The 13863-nt window shown below is 41.6% G+C and overlaps 1 protein-coding gene across 7 annotated transcripts in view; it reads left to right on the forward strand.

Moving 5' to 3' along the window:
- Window positions 1–13863, forward strand: part of EZH2 (enhancer of zeste 2 polycomb repressive complex 2 subunit) — a 92053-nt gene that overhangs the window by 45626 nt on the left and 32564 nt on the right. For all 7 annotated transcript variants that reach the window (XR_008310449.1, XM_053265737.1, XM_053265736.1 and 4 more), the window contains 3 exons: window positions 3446–3566; window positions 10998–11162; window positions 12364–12466. Coding sequence is in view for 6 of the 7 variants with exons in the window: in XM_053265737.1 (XP_053121712.1) it covers window positions 3446–3566; window positions 10998–11162; window positions 12364–12466 (389 nt within the window). In the remaining variant the exon portion in view is untranslated. The remainder of the gene's footprint in view (window positions 1–3445; window positions 3567–10997; window positions 11163–12363; window positions 12467–13863) is intronic.

Raw genomic sequence — 13863 nt, forward strand, 5'->3', positions numbered from 1 at the left:
CCATTGAGTCAGGTGTCTGTGTCCCATTTGTCAGAGCTGGCATGTGATTTGAGCAGTTGCAATGTAAGCTGTTTTCACTGCAGCAGAAAAAAATGATTTCTTAAACTGCGTGGACTGTGCAACAGGTATTTATTTTTAATTTAGAATAAATAATTTTAAACACGGTTTATATAAAATATATTATTAGTTGGCAATAACAAAAGTAAAACTTTTAACCAAAATATTTCCAGCAGGATAATAGTGCTTCTTATAGAATCATAGATTTTTTTATTTTTTAATAATATTTTTATTTAATAAGAAAATAAATAACATGATTATTACATTATCATCTCTTGAACTATCAACAGTTGCATATGACAATCTGAGATTCCGCTTTGCCAACCTTCCCCCTCACATCAGATATTACAGAAAATTTATAAGTAATGTGTTAATCAACCCTCAATATTAAAAACAAAACCAAACCCAATCTTGGGTGTTGATGTTGACCCTGTGCTAAATTGTAATTTATGAAAGGTTCCCAGGTTAATGCAGATATTTCATTTGAGGTATTCCGTAAATAAGCAGTGATCTTAGCCATCGAGGCATATTCCTATAGCTTTAGTAGCAGGGGCATATCTAGGGTTGGGCAGGCAGGGCACGTGCCCCAGGCGCCACTTGAAGGGGGGCGCAATTACTTAAAATTAAAAAAAATATATTAAAAAATGGCCGCCAAAAACAAAATGGCCACCGCGCATGCTCAAATGGCCTCTGTGAGGCCCTAGGCCATTTCAGGCCTTGCAGAGGCCGTTTGAGCATGTGCGGTGGCCATTTTGTTTTCAGTGGCCATTTTTTAAAAAAAACAATTATTTTTAAAAATGGCCACTGCACATGCTCAAATGGTCCCTGTGAGGCCCTAGAGGCCTGCGGAGGAAGGGGTAACGTTTGCAGACTCCCCCCCGCCCACGGCCTATAGGAAGTGCCCCGAAGGGTCTACAGGTAAAAAATATTTTTAAAATTTAATATAAGTCACTGTACACATATTCAGTTTGGCACTATGTACAGAGAATCAGGGCTTGTGAATACTGAGCTGAGGCTTATCTTCTAGGATTGTATTCATTTGTTCTTACTTTGCTTCTTGTGATAAGTGTGTATGTATGTATTGGTTTATTTCGGCCCAAGGCCAGCATAAATACAAGAAAAAGAAGGGAAACAACAACAACAACTTGTGATAAGTGAGTTAAATGTGATGTCTTAATAATATGGCTATTGATGGTGAGTTTGTCTTTGAATCAGTGTGAAATCCTTAGTATTAAGGCCCACTGGGAGTTTCTTGCTCTCTTGCTCTCATTTGTCTCATCTTGCTCTCATGTCTTTCTGAAATACTAGAATATATTCCAAGCAGTGACACAGTTTACTCTGCATATCCTTTAATTATTTTCAGAGTATCTGGGAAAACTCAAATTCTCCATTTATTTTTAAAACTTATGTAATAGTGATGCTACAATGCATAGTAGAGAATTAGACAGGCACTTCTGTTTAGTTTTCCAAGTACACCTCCACATAGTATTTGGGTATTTCATGAGCCCCAGCATACTGAAATTTGTAGTTTTCCAGCGTTTTTGGTCTGGCTACGTCCACTGCTAAATAGTTTTTGAAATTTTAAAAGATTAACGAGCTTGAGTTGTATTTTTGAGCTGATATTATGGTAAAGTTATCTGAAAGATGGGTGTCAGATGTTTGGACAGGGGGCGCAATTTCAGTGCTTGCCCTAGGTGCTATTTTCCCTAGATACGCCTCTGTTTAGTAGCCATTCGTCCAAGTTCCTGGTTGCCTGTGATCTCCAGTTGGCAGCATAGAGAATCCTGGCAGCAGTAATCATACATAAAGACAAGTCCATGTGTTTAGTAGGTATGTAAGGTTTAGTCATATTTAACAACAACAAAAAAGCTCAGGTGAATAGGGAAAGTTTATATTTAAAATTTGTTGCATCTTAGAGTGGATTTCCCCCCAAAATTGTTGTGCTCTGCCAGAAGTCCACCACATATGATAGAATGTCCCTGCATAGAATAATTTTAGAGTCGGAAGTGAACCCCTGCTCCAAACCTCTGCTTAGTGCAGCATCCGTGCTCTTTGAAAACCTCTTCAGTAAAAGAGAGCCCACTACTGCGCGAGGCAGACTGTTCCACTGTTGAACAGATAGAAAATGCTTCCTAATGTATAGTCCAGGGGTTCCCAACCTATGGTACTGCAGATGTTGGTGAACTTCAGGTCCCATCATCCCCAGCCACAATAAATTGTAGCTAGGAATAATGGGAATTGTGGTTCAACTTCTGGAGGTTGGGAGCCCCTGGATTAGCCTAAATCTCCTCCCTTGTAATTTCAACCTTTTGGTTCTAGTCCTTTCCTCAGGAGCAACAGAGAACAAGTCTGTTCCTTTTATGTAATTGGCTTCTTCAGTCATTCTTCATAGGACTTGGTTTGCAGACCGTTCACCACCATTGTTGCCCTTCTCTGAACCTGTTCCAGTTTATCCATGTCTTTCTTAAAATGCGGGGCTCAGAACTGGATTCCAAGTGAAGTCTACCCAGTACAGAATAGATTGCAATTCGCATGAAAGTGTATGGGATCATTCTCTCATAGTAGCACTCTTTATATGCGTTGGTGCCTCTCAAGATGGGGTGGTTTACACATGTATGGTAATATTCATGCATAATTTTGCTTGAAAAATGTTTGCTATGACATAGAACTTGCTGGGGTTCTGTATGTGCATCTCTACAGGACCACTGTTTGGCTGCAGCTCCCCAGTGGTTTTACATTCTGTTCTGACACTTATGCAAGTGGTGCCTGATATGAACTACTAGGCCATAGTGTTTAATCTCAAACAATTCCTTGCAGTGAGTTGTATGCACAGTATAATTGCTAATAGAAGCCAAATCTTGCTAGCCTTTAGGAAATGAGTTATAGGACTTTTTAACCATTGCCTGGTTCAGAGCCTGATTGCTCTGTTTCATCTTGGTTGAAGAAGCACATCTTTGTATGCAAAGGAATGTACAGCTGCATTTGCTAATTCTGTTTGAATGAATGAGACAGCCTTTGAATGTGGGAACGCTTCTTGAATGCATTGGAGCTCTCTCACCTATAAACAGTTGCTGGACTGAGATGAGTATGTTGTGTGAAGTATTTTTTTAAGCATAAGTAGGGTACCTTTTCTTATTGGGCAATGTTGTGTATATGTAAATAGTTATTTTGCTGGGAGTGTGGACAGAATTTTGATACAAGTATAATTTTTAATATTTTAGTGGATCTCCATATGTAAGTTATTAGTTTCTCTGCTATTTGGCTCTGTAATACCATGGCAAATATGTTATGTTCAAAATACCTTCAGGGTTTTTTAAAAACTTTAATTTGTGATAGAGAAATCTTTTGCTTTTGTTTTTTATATCTATTATTTTAAACTCATTTTTAGGTAGAAGATGAGACCGTTTTGCATAATATTCCATATATGGGGGATGAAGTACTTGACCAGGATGGAACATTTATTGAAGAGCTAATAAAAAATTATGATGGAAAGGTGCATGGAGACAGGGGTGAGTCTTACACTGTGTAAATATGTGAGATGCCATGATTCGCCAGTGTGATTTACCTGCGTTGGTAATCCTATGTTTCTGAATTAAATGTTAACTGATAGTAAATTTATTACAAGTCAACTGTTTTGTTTTGCTGAAATCTACTTATACGTATTGAAATCAAGGCTTGGTTCCTATTTGGCCACACACCTCAGAACAGGCAGCAGTTAACTTGACTATGCTGCAATATCATAGTTACTTGCCTTCTTTAAGACCTCCTTAGTGACCATGGAGAGTGAAGTTTCTTCTAATAATTTGATAAAAAGCAGCTGTGTGTGTGAAAAATCTAGAAAGTACAAATGGCATACAGCACCATTGTGCACGAGTACAGTAAAAAGTACACTGGGGAAAATATTTGTGCACGTACATACAGAAAAGAAATGATGGAAAGCACGGATAGATCCTGTGAGAAATCCATGCTGTTGGTGTGCTGGGACCATTTCAATGTTAGTACATATAACATAAAACATGTATCCTCAAATATTTTTGTGGGTTGCATTTTTATTTGCATCACTTTACTGCAAAACTGATAGGCTTCAGTGCTGCTGTTTGACTTTTACCACTCTCCAGCTTTGTACCTCATAAGGGGGAGGGGCTGCTTCCAGGAGGAATCTATTGTTAGATAGAAGCAGTCACAGCTAAGGAGCTGCGGCCTATGTGTTTTTGTGGTTTTTACCTATTGGCTCTTCTGTATTTGTGGAGGCCTTGTTGGGAACCTTTTAGGCCTTTCTTGTCCTTGTTTGTTTGACAGGAATTCCTCCTCCTCTCTGGTGCTCCGGTTGCCTTTCCTCAGTTCTTTTTGACCATCATTGGATCAACATCGCAGGCATTGAGGTGCCTTCTTTAGCGTGGGTAGCATGGGTGGGGAATCACTACAATTTCTTTCTCTCATTTATTCTATCTACTCTATATGTTCACTATTGTTTCTGTCGGTTTTGCATTTTCATTTTCTCTGTGATCCACCTTTCCCTCCTCCTTTCCTTCCCCCTCTATATCCATCTTTGGTGGGGGAAGAGTAGAATTTGACACCCTCTGCTGTATGGCGAGTGGGAAGGTCACCTTCAAACCTAGTGCTCCTATTGCTGGGCCAAGCTTCTGTCCACAAACTGGCACAACTACTGCTTGCTTTGCTTAGGGAAAGACTCTTGATTATGCTGTCAAAAATTTACAAAGCAAGCAAGGCAGGACAAGGTCCTAAGATTGCATTCTCTTTTGTGGGAAAATACTCTCAGACCCACAGACTGTCTTTGCAACTGCTGCCTAAACCCGGATTTCAGGACCACCCCACAAATATCTCATTAGGGGATTCCCATCCTGGTTCCAGCCAACTGGCAACCTGAGTCCTGATATGGACTCCTTTGGGGTCTACACAGATCCAACCATTTTTGGATTTGAAGGTTAAGGATGCTCCAAGACTCTGATCACCTAAGTGCAAGCAGTCTGTGCCCCCAGAAAGCATGTGGAGTCGACAGCAACTCCAATTCCCTCCACATCAGCAATCATACTGTCTAAGTTACTGCTGGAACAAACACTGCCCAAGAAGCTGAAGACCAAGTCAGCCACCTCCTTGGCACAGACACAAGATCTCAATACATCTCAGCCAGCCTTTGATGAATCTCAGCTAGATCTTGCTCACATATCCTCTAAACGCCTCAGGATTGAGGATGAAGACATATATACTTTCTGCTTCTAGCTGCCATCTATCTCCAGCTTCCTCCACTTCAAGCTGCCCAGCAGATCCATCTCTAGAACTAACGCCATGGCCATCAAAGCAGGGTGACCCAACAGAATTACTACCAATATGAGTGCCAAAAATCTTACAAGTTCAAACATTGGGACTGCTCCAAAGAATCGCCTTGACTATTTTCTCGATGACCACTATGAACTGCAGGGCACAAATAGACATTATGTCATCCCTTTTCATGTCTGTCTGTGGACACCCACTACCATAGACCGTCCTGGACTTAGGAACTTGAAGGGGATAACAGATACATGATCTACTATGGGTCTCCATCACCTCACTACAGTACTTCATATGCTTGAACCCGACAACTGGACTTGCAGATCCCATTTTATCAATATCAACTCGCTCCCTCCCTGTCGAGGACTCACAGAAAATCTAGATCTAGGTCTCTCTCAAATTCAGTCCTGGTCCAGGTGACTGCATGGCAGACCATCCCAATCCACGCCACTGAAGGAAGAAAACTGGAGAATCGAACATCTAGCTCCCATACCACAAAAGGTGGAGAGCTGGGCTTGCGATAGAGAGCATGAAGTGTCCCATTTGCTAAGCAGACTCCATCCTGGTTTGCATTTGGAGGGGTGACTACACATGAGTACTATCTGCTGTAAGATATTCTCCTGAGAGGATGGGGCTGTAGCTCAGTAGTAGGGCATCTGCTTGTATGCCGAAGGCCCCTGGTTCATTCCCTGGCATCTCCAGGTAGGGCTGCAAAAGACGCATGCCTGAAACATTGAAGAAGCCACTGTCAGTCAGTGTAGACAATTCCAAGCTAGATGAACCAGTGGTCTGACTTGGTATAAGGCAGCTTTCTATGTTCCTAATGGTGGCCCCTCAAGATGTGGTGGCCCCTCAAGATGTGGTGGCCCCTCAAGATGTGGAGAAACCTCCTGGCCCTCCTCCATCAGCTCCAACATTGTTGCTGGTTGTTGCCTTCAGCATCCTACGTGGCCTCCATATCCACCTTGGACCCAATGCCGAGATTCACATCCTGAGTTGCCCTTTTAGGACCTACGCTCATCATCATCATCATCATCTGCTGCTGCTGCTGTTTATATTTCACTTTTCAACAGAAGTTCTCAAAATGGTTTACATAGAAAAAGTAAATGAATAGGATGGATCCCTGTCTCCAAAGGGCTCACAATCTGAAAAGAATGTAGACAGTTGCTCTCCCCCTACTAAATATAAGAGATCACCACTTTAAAAGGTGCCTCTTACCTTAATTAGCAGGGTAGCTATTTGTTCTACATATAGCAACATGCTTAGGATTGCAGGTCAAGCAACAAACAAAACCCAAATAATACCCTATATTTGACTTAATTGACTCAGATGCCAGTTCTCCAGTGGCACTTCCCATGTTCACTCAGCTCTTGGACGCCATATATACCTGCTGGGAGAAGCTATTACTTGTTCAACTATCTTTCAAACAATCTGAAACATTGTATAGGGTCCAACTATATACCTGCAGCTTTTTACAAAAACCACTTAATTCAATTGTGGTCAAAGCAGTTCAGTTGAAATCCCACCACAAAGAACCCTCTCAGTGCCTATTGATAACAGCTGGGTCTACTGGCAACAGAATAAATTTGCTTCTCCAGTTGGGAATGGTATAAGCTTGGTGTAAGAAGGCAAAGGTTTACTTGTAAAAAGGTCTCTTGGAAATACTACAAATGTAAGTAGTCATGAGCTTTACCTGTTATGGATTTTATATTGTTCCAAATGTGTGTTTATGAAGTGGTTTAATTGTAATTTTTTAGAATGTCATTTTAGTTTTCCTCTGAATAAGGCCTCTGCTGAAATGTGTTGGACTAATAAAAGTTTTCACAGCACCGTGAGACTTTGTTTCTTTTTTTGCTTTTCTATTGATTGTGAGGACACGAAGTTGAACTTGATAGGTTGCCACATATACTCCACATCTTCTCTGTAACTCAAGATTGCCACCAGGCCTATATGAACAGGTAGAAACACTTCCTCTGGGAGAAACTGAATCCATATCTGGATCTTTTACCTCCAGACCAGAAAGAACTTGCCACAGTCTTCCAAAAGGAATCCTACTGCTTAGCTAAACATTCTTCTGGGCACTATGCCGACTGCGCAGCATGCAACATGGCACCTCAGATGAGCCAACTATGCTTGGCTCAGATTCTCCATTTTAACAGCAGAGGCGAAATTGAGAATTGAAGATCTCACTATTGATGGGAAGGTGCTTTTCATGTCCAAAACAGATGAAACCATGGAGCATGTACACAAACTGTGCACTCCTGCATGATCTATGAATCTCTCATCAGTGCCAGCTAAACCTGCCACAAATGGAATAGAACATCTAAATCCGCCTCCCATTCACAAACGCCTGAGCATTCCTTCACTCACACAAGCAAAGAAAGTACTGAAAGCCTACCCCCTACAATGGCCACAAGCAAATCCAGCAGAAATCCAATCAGCCAACATATTCCAAACAAACCTAACTCTTACCACCAGAGAATTGCTACCCAACCATGATGCTATCTGACAACTTGGGAGTTCATAACACTGGATAATTGTGTACTTGTCATTCAAACAGGTTATTCCTTAGAGTTCATAGAATGTTGATAGAATAAAATCCTACACACCCACCCTTTCTTCCCGCTTAATCTCTCTTGGATCAGAGGTTCTAAGAGAGACATCAGCACCAGAGAAGGCAGTGCTCCTGCCAAAAACACAGCAGGTACAAAAGAACTCTAGAAGGTCCCTATACATGTGTGAGAACTCATAGGTGACCACTAGAAGAATTAGTTACAGATAAGTGACCTGTTGCTTTAGGGGAACAGGCTCAATCTCCCTCAGACATGAGTTAAACCAAATGTACTGCTTGCCCTTCATTTTGAAGATATTTCACCTTTGAGAGGTGGGAGAAGCAGATTTCACCCAGCCCTGACAGAAGCTCTTCTCATCTGCTTCCAGGGTTAAAGATAAAAGCAGGGGACACTGACTTCCTCTGATGATCTTCCTCCCTTGACTGCACAGTTGCTCTTTTTTAAAAAAAGGGGGCAGGGGAGAAACCAAATAAAAATATTTTATCTTATATTGGCACAACATATAAGAGGACAATTTTGGGGGTGTTAGTTTTATAACTCGAATATAGAAGGCCCTCATTTTTCATGTGGGTTATATTTCTGCCTACAACTACAAATGCCAAAACCACAATAATGGGAATCTTGGGGTTAGGTTCCTCAACACATGTTAAAGTGCTAAAAATCACCAAAGGAGGGGGAGAGCAGAGAAAAGAACACAGCACAGTACCTTTAACCCCCCAGTTACTCCAATAATGAGCCCCCAAATCCTCTGAATTTTGCAAAAAAAACCAACAACCCCAAAAAACCCCACCGAAAAATCCTCTAAATGCCGGGGAGAAAAAGCCCCAACATGACTCCACGATGTCTCCAAGCTGGAAATAACACCAGCAGTGTGAAACACCCATGCAGAAACCATGAAGAGCTTAAAATCACCCCCACAATAATGGAAATTGGATGTCTTTAGCCTGACTGCAAATAGCCGAAACCACAGTGCGAGAACCTGTAGAAAATGAGTGACTCCTGTACTCTTCTTGTGGTCTTCATGTCCTCTTCTCCACTCCTATATAAACTTCATTGCCAGTGAGAAAACATGATATCCATGGAGGAATTTACAAATAATAGATTTCCTGAATTTCCTTTTTAAGGAATCAGCACAAAAGCAGTCATGCAGAACCCTGGAAGTCAGTGAAGCCTATTTACACACTGCAGGAGGTTGAGCACCACTGATACTGTAATCACCTCAACCAATGGAAGAGCGTCCTTGCTCTGCCAGTGAAATGTGAATCTTTAGAGGTTGTTTAAAAACAACAACACTTCTTCATGTATGATATGGATTATCTGGACCCTTTTCAATCTGGCTTCTGCCCCGGATATGGGACTGAAACTGCCTTGGTCGCTCTAGTGGATTACCTTCGCCAGGAGCTAGACAGGGGGAGTGCGTCCCTGTTGGTTCTGCTGGACCTCTCAGTGGCATTCGATACATTGACCATGGCATCGTACTGGACTACCTTTTGAGTATGGGAATTGGAGGTACTGTGTTGGTGTGGCTCCGTTCCTTTCTTGGGGGGAGGGTCCAGAAGGTGGTGCTGGGGGACTACTGTTCGGCCCAGTGGCCACTGGCCTGTGTGGTCCTGCAGGGTTCGATTTTGTCCCCCATGCTGTTTAACATCTACATGAAGCCGCTGGGAGAGGTCATCTGGAGACTTGGACTGAATTGTCAGCAATATGCAGATGACACTCAGCTCTATCTCTCCTTGTCACCTGATCCTAGGGAGGCAGTGGATGTCCTGAATTGGGGATTGGAGGCCGTGATGGGCTGGATGTGGGCTAATAAACTGAAACTGAATCCAGATAAGACGGAGGTAATGTTGCTTAGTAGGAGAGCCAGTCGGGATGAGGAGATTTTACCGGTTCTGGATGGGGTTGAACGCCCCTTGAAGGAGCAAGTACATAGCTTGGGGGTACTACTAGACCTGGCTGTGCTTTTGGAAGCTCAGGTGGAGGCGTGCAAAGGCACCACAGGCCAGGGGTGTCTTTGCATGGCTTCAGCTAGTGCGCCAGCTGCGTCCCTTTCTCAAGAAGGCAGATCTGGCCAAAGTTACCCATGCCTTAGTCACATCACGGCTGGATTACTGCAGTGTGCTCTGCATGGGGCTGCCCTTGAAGAATATCCGGAAACTGCAGTTTGTACAAAATGCGGCAGCTAGGGTTCTATCTGGAGCTGCCTGGTGTGATCATATCACACCCATTTTGAAAGAGCTGCACTGGTTACCAGTGTGTTTCCGGTTCCAATTCAAGGTGCTGGTTTTGACCTTTAAAGCCCTTAATGGTTTGGGCCCGGGATACCTGAGGGACCACCTGCTCCCAAGGGTTTCTGCCCGCTTGACGAGATCATCTGAGGGGGCTCTGCTCCAGGTGCCAACAATGAGGGAGGCTCGATTGTCGTGCACGCGGGTCAGGGCTTTTCTTTTGCTGCCCCCAGGCTTTGGAATGCTCTCCCAGTGGCCATTCACTCCTTGGACTCCGTCACAGTTTTTAGAAAGCTGGTTAAATCTTGGTTTTTTATCCAGGCCTTTACATGATTGTTTTATTGCTGTTTCTGTGTGTTTTTATCCATGTATAGTTTTCTGTGTTTGTATATTATGTATTTTAAATCAGATTTGTTTTTATATTTTTAGATAAATATTTTCAATCGTAATTTTTATTATATGTGTTTTAACTTTTGTAAACCACCTTGGGATTGTTTTTAATGAAAGGCAGTATATAAATTTAACAGTAAATAAATGTAGGACAAAAAAATAATACTCTACCTAATGGCGAGTTGCTTAATGGAGTAATAAATACTATTTAAAATGCTATATGAGATTTAGGAGACATCGCCATTGTCCTAATAAATTTATACATCGTAGTAGGCCAGTTTAATGGGAGATGAAATATAGAATTGAATAGATTCTTTTGAATGGTACAACAGTTTAAATACAGTCATTTGTCTATTCTTTGTTTCCTTGGTTAATTCACTTAACAGTTAAACATCTTAAAGTTTACACAGCCTTTTAGAAAGTGCATGCCTCTTCAATTTCTTAAAATTCTTAATTTCAGAATGTGGATTTATCAATGATGAAATATTTGTAGAGCTGGTCAATGCTCTTGGTCAGTATAGTGACGATGATGACGATGACGATGATGATGATGAAGATGAAGACGATGATGACAATCTTGATGGAAGAGATGAAAAGCAGAAAAATCGGGAGACCAACAGAATAGGTATTTTTTTTTAAAGGGTTCAAAGATCTTTGAAGTATGCTGGTTTGGCCAAATACAGTCAGTGTGATGTTCAAAACAGATATTTATTAGAGTAGTACTACCATTTGTTTTGTTTTCCAAACAAACTATTGTTTGGGGATGAGTTCCACATGCTCCTTTGCTATTTGCTTACTGCAGCATCATGTGATGAGTTGTATGGGTGAAGTGGCAGTTGTGAATTAGACACAGTTGTGATTATTGTTAAGTGCTTAAAGGCACACCACAGGTAGACTTTCAGTGACAGTCAATGTGGTATAGTAGTTCAAACGTTGGATTTCAGTCTGGGGAAGTTCAGCCATGACCATGGGGTCCAGTTACTATCTCTCATAATAACAAAATGTAAAAGGTGTTGTCAATAATAAAATAAGATAACCCATATGTTTGCTGTCCTTGAGCTCCTTGGCAAAATGGCAAGCTGCAAATCTAATCTTTTTCTTTTTCTTTTTTGTAAAATTATATTATATCAAAGGTGGAAATTTTACATATTTTATTCCAAGCATGAAATGATTCAGTGATTGATATATGTGGATTAACTCTGCCTGGCAACTTCTGGGGCAGGCTTACACCCCTGGGGATCTTCAATTGCATTGCAGTCAGATGCTTGCCTGTGGGTCCTCTAATACAGGATAAAGGCAGCTCCCGATCAGGAGGCTGATGAGTTCTACATATATTCATCCCTAACATGTAGATCTAAAATAAGGAATTTTCAAACTTTGTCAAAGTCGGCATAAATCCAGTAAAAAACAGTTTGAACATCCAAGAAATCTGGATTGCTTGGCTAGAGGTATTCTGTTATGTCCTTGTTCTGGGATGTGCAGGTTAGAAGTCGGTTGCATGTTTTGTCCTGGAAAGAATGATAGGTCTGTGTGAAACTTGTTCTGATATATTGGGCTGGTTCAGATATCGCACAGAGCCAAGGTTTATTGTACTTAAATCAACCTAACAACCTAGGATCAATGCTACAGATGATCACCAAAACTTGGCTTGTTTAGATCTTGCACCCCTTATATACAGTAAGATCAACCCTGCTGGATCAGTCCTAAGGCCTGTCTAGTCCGGTATCCTGTTTCACACAGTGGCCCACCAGATGCCTCTGGAAAGCTCATAGGCAAGAGATGAAAGTGAATAGTCCTTATCTTTTTGTGCTTCTGTTTCTGTGTAGACAAAGAGAGCCATCCTCCTCGTAAGTTCCCTTCTGACAAGATATTTGAAGCTATCTCCTCCATGTTTCCAGATAAGGGTACAGCAGAGGAATTAAAAGAAAAGTAAGAAGTAATTTCTTAAATTGCACAGTACAAAATCTCAAGTTCTTAGAGAAATGTTATAGCAGGCCTGCATCCTACTAGCCCAATGCATCCTACTAGAGGCTCAGTAAAACTACTTTTAAAATGGGGTGGTTGAGCATTTGGCTAATCACATTACATGCCTGGTAGTCTATATGTTGTGCAGGCTTGTCCTGTTGAAATTCACTAGATGTTTGAAGAGTGTATATTGTTGTAGCTTTATTGTTGAAAATTACAAAAATGGTTATAGCTGCATACTTAAAGTGACTGACCAGACTTATTGAGTTCGCTGTAGAGGTGGTGCAATCCTGTGAAACTAGGCAGAGATATAGGCGGCGGGGGAGGGACATTTTTTCTTTGGTGCCATTCCATCTGTTTGCCATATCAGTGCTTTTTTTGTACTTGGCTGTGAGTAGAAGCTGGATTTGCCATAGGTGGAGCTATGAGTGACTTTGCAGTGGCCTTAGTAATGAACAAGTTTTTCCACCATGTGGTCAAATGACTAGGCTTTGTACATAAATCTACTCTCTAGTATGGAGTTTGAAGCGTAGATGTTAATTGTGAGATGGTAGGACATGAGGCAGAATAGCGTTTTAAAAAACAAACTCACTCCAATATCCAGCTATATTCATGAAAGATTTTATCTTAGTACGGTGGCTGGATCCCAACACCCACAGTTACATGTATCTGCAGTCAGGCCATGTAGACCCAACCCTGTTATATGTGGTTTTAAAAACGACATATAACAGGGTGAATACAAATTTACCTATCCGGCCACCATTTTGCTGAACAGAGCCGTTGGGGGAGTGGGCCATAGCTGGAGAGCACGGTACAGCACTTTAATCCTGTACTGTGATCTGTTGAGACCCGTAAGAATGGGTACTATGCCTGAGCAGGATCCTCACTGGTGGAATACTGCTGCTCCTCGAGGCACCTGCGCCCTGCCTCCACAACTCCAGTGTGGACTATTTAAGGCAGGCTGGATGCTATGTTCATTTGTTTTTTTCTGACCACTGTTGTGATCAGATCTCATGCTGTCGCTCCTCATTCGGATAAGTTCTTAGTGAATTCACGCTCTTTTTTAAAAAAAAGTTTATCTTTACGGTTATTGATGACGGGACGGAACAGACCTGACACCATTTATGGACAACGGCTTCAAAATTTGACAAAAAGACTTTTAAGAAGTGTGAGGGCTGCAGAGCAAAACTCCCCTCAAAAGACCTCCATGACTAGTGCCTGATTTGTCTAGGTGAAGGGCACAATGTCTCGACTTGCAAGATCTGTTTGTCTTTCTCAAAACAAACAAGAAAGAATTGGGTTCTGAGGCTTTGTGCTGCAATTTACAACGACATTTTGAGACCATTGACATCGAAGACTGC

The sequence above is a fragment of the Hemicordylus capensis genome, chromosome 6 (genome assembly GCF_027244095.1).
Source record: "Hemicordylus capensis ecotype Gifberg chromosome 6, rHemCap1.1.pri, whole genome shotgun sequence".
In the NCBI taxonomy this organism is placed as follows: domain Eukaryota; kingdom Metazoa; phylum Chordata; class Lepidosauria; order Squamata; family Cordylidae; genus Hemicordylus; species Hemicordylus capensis.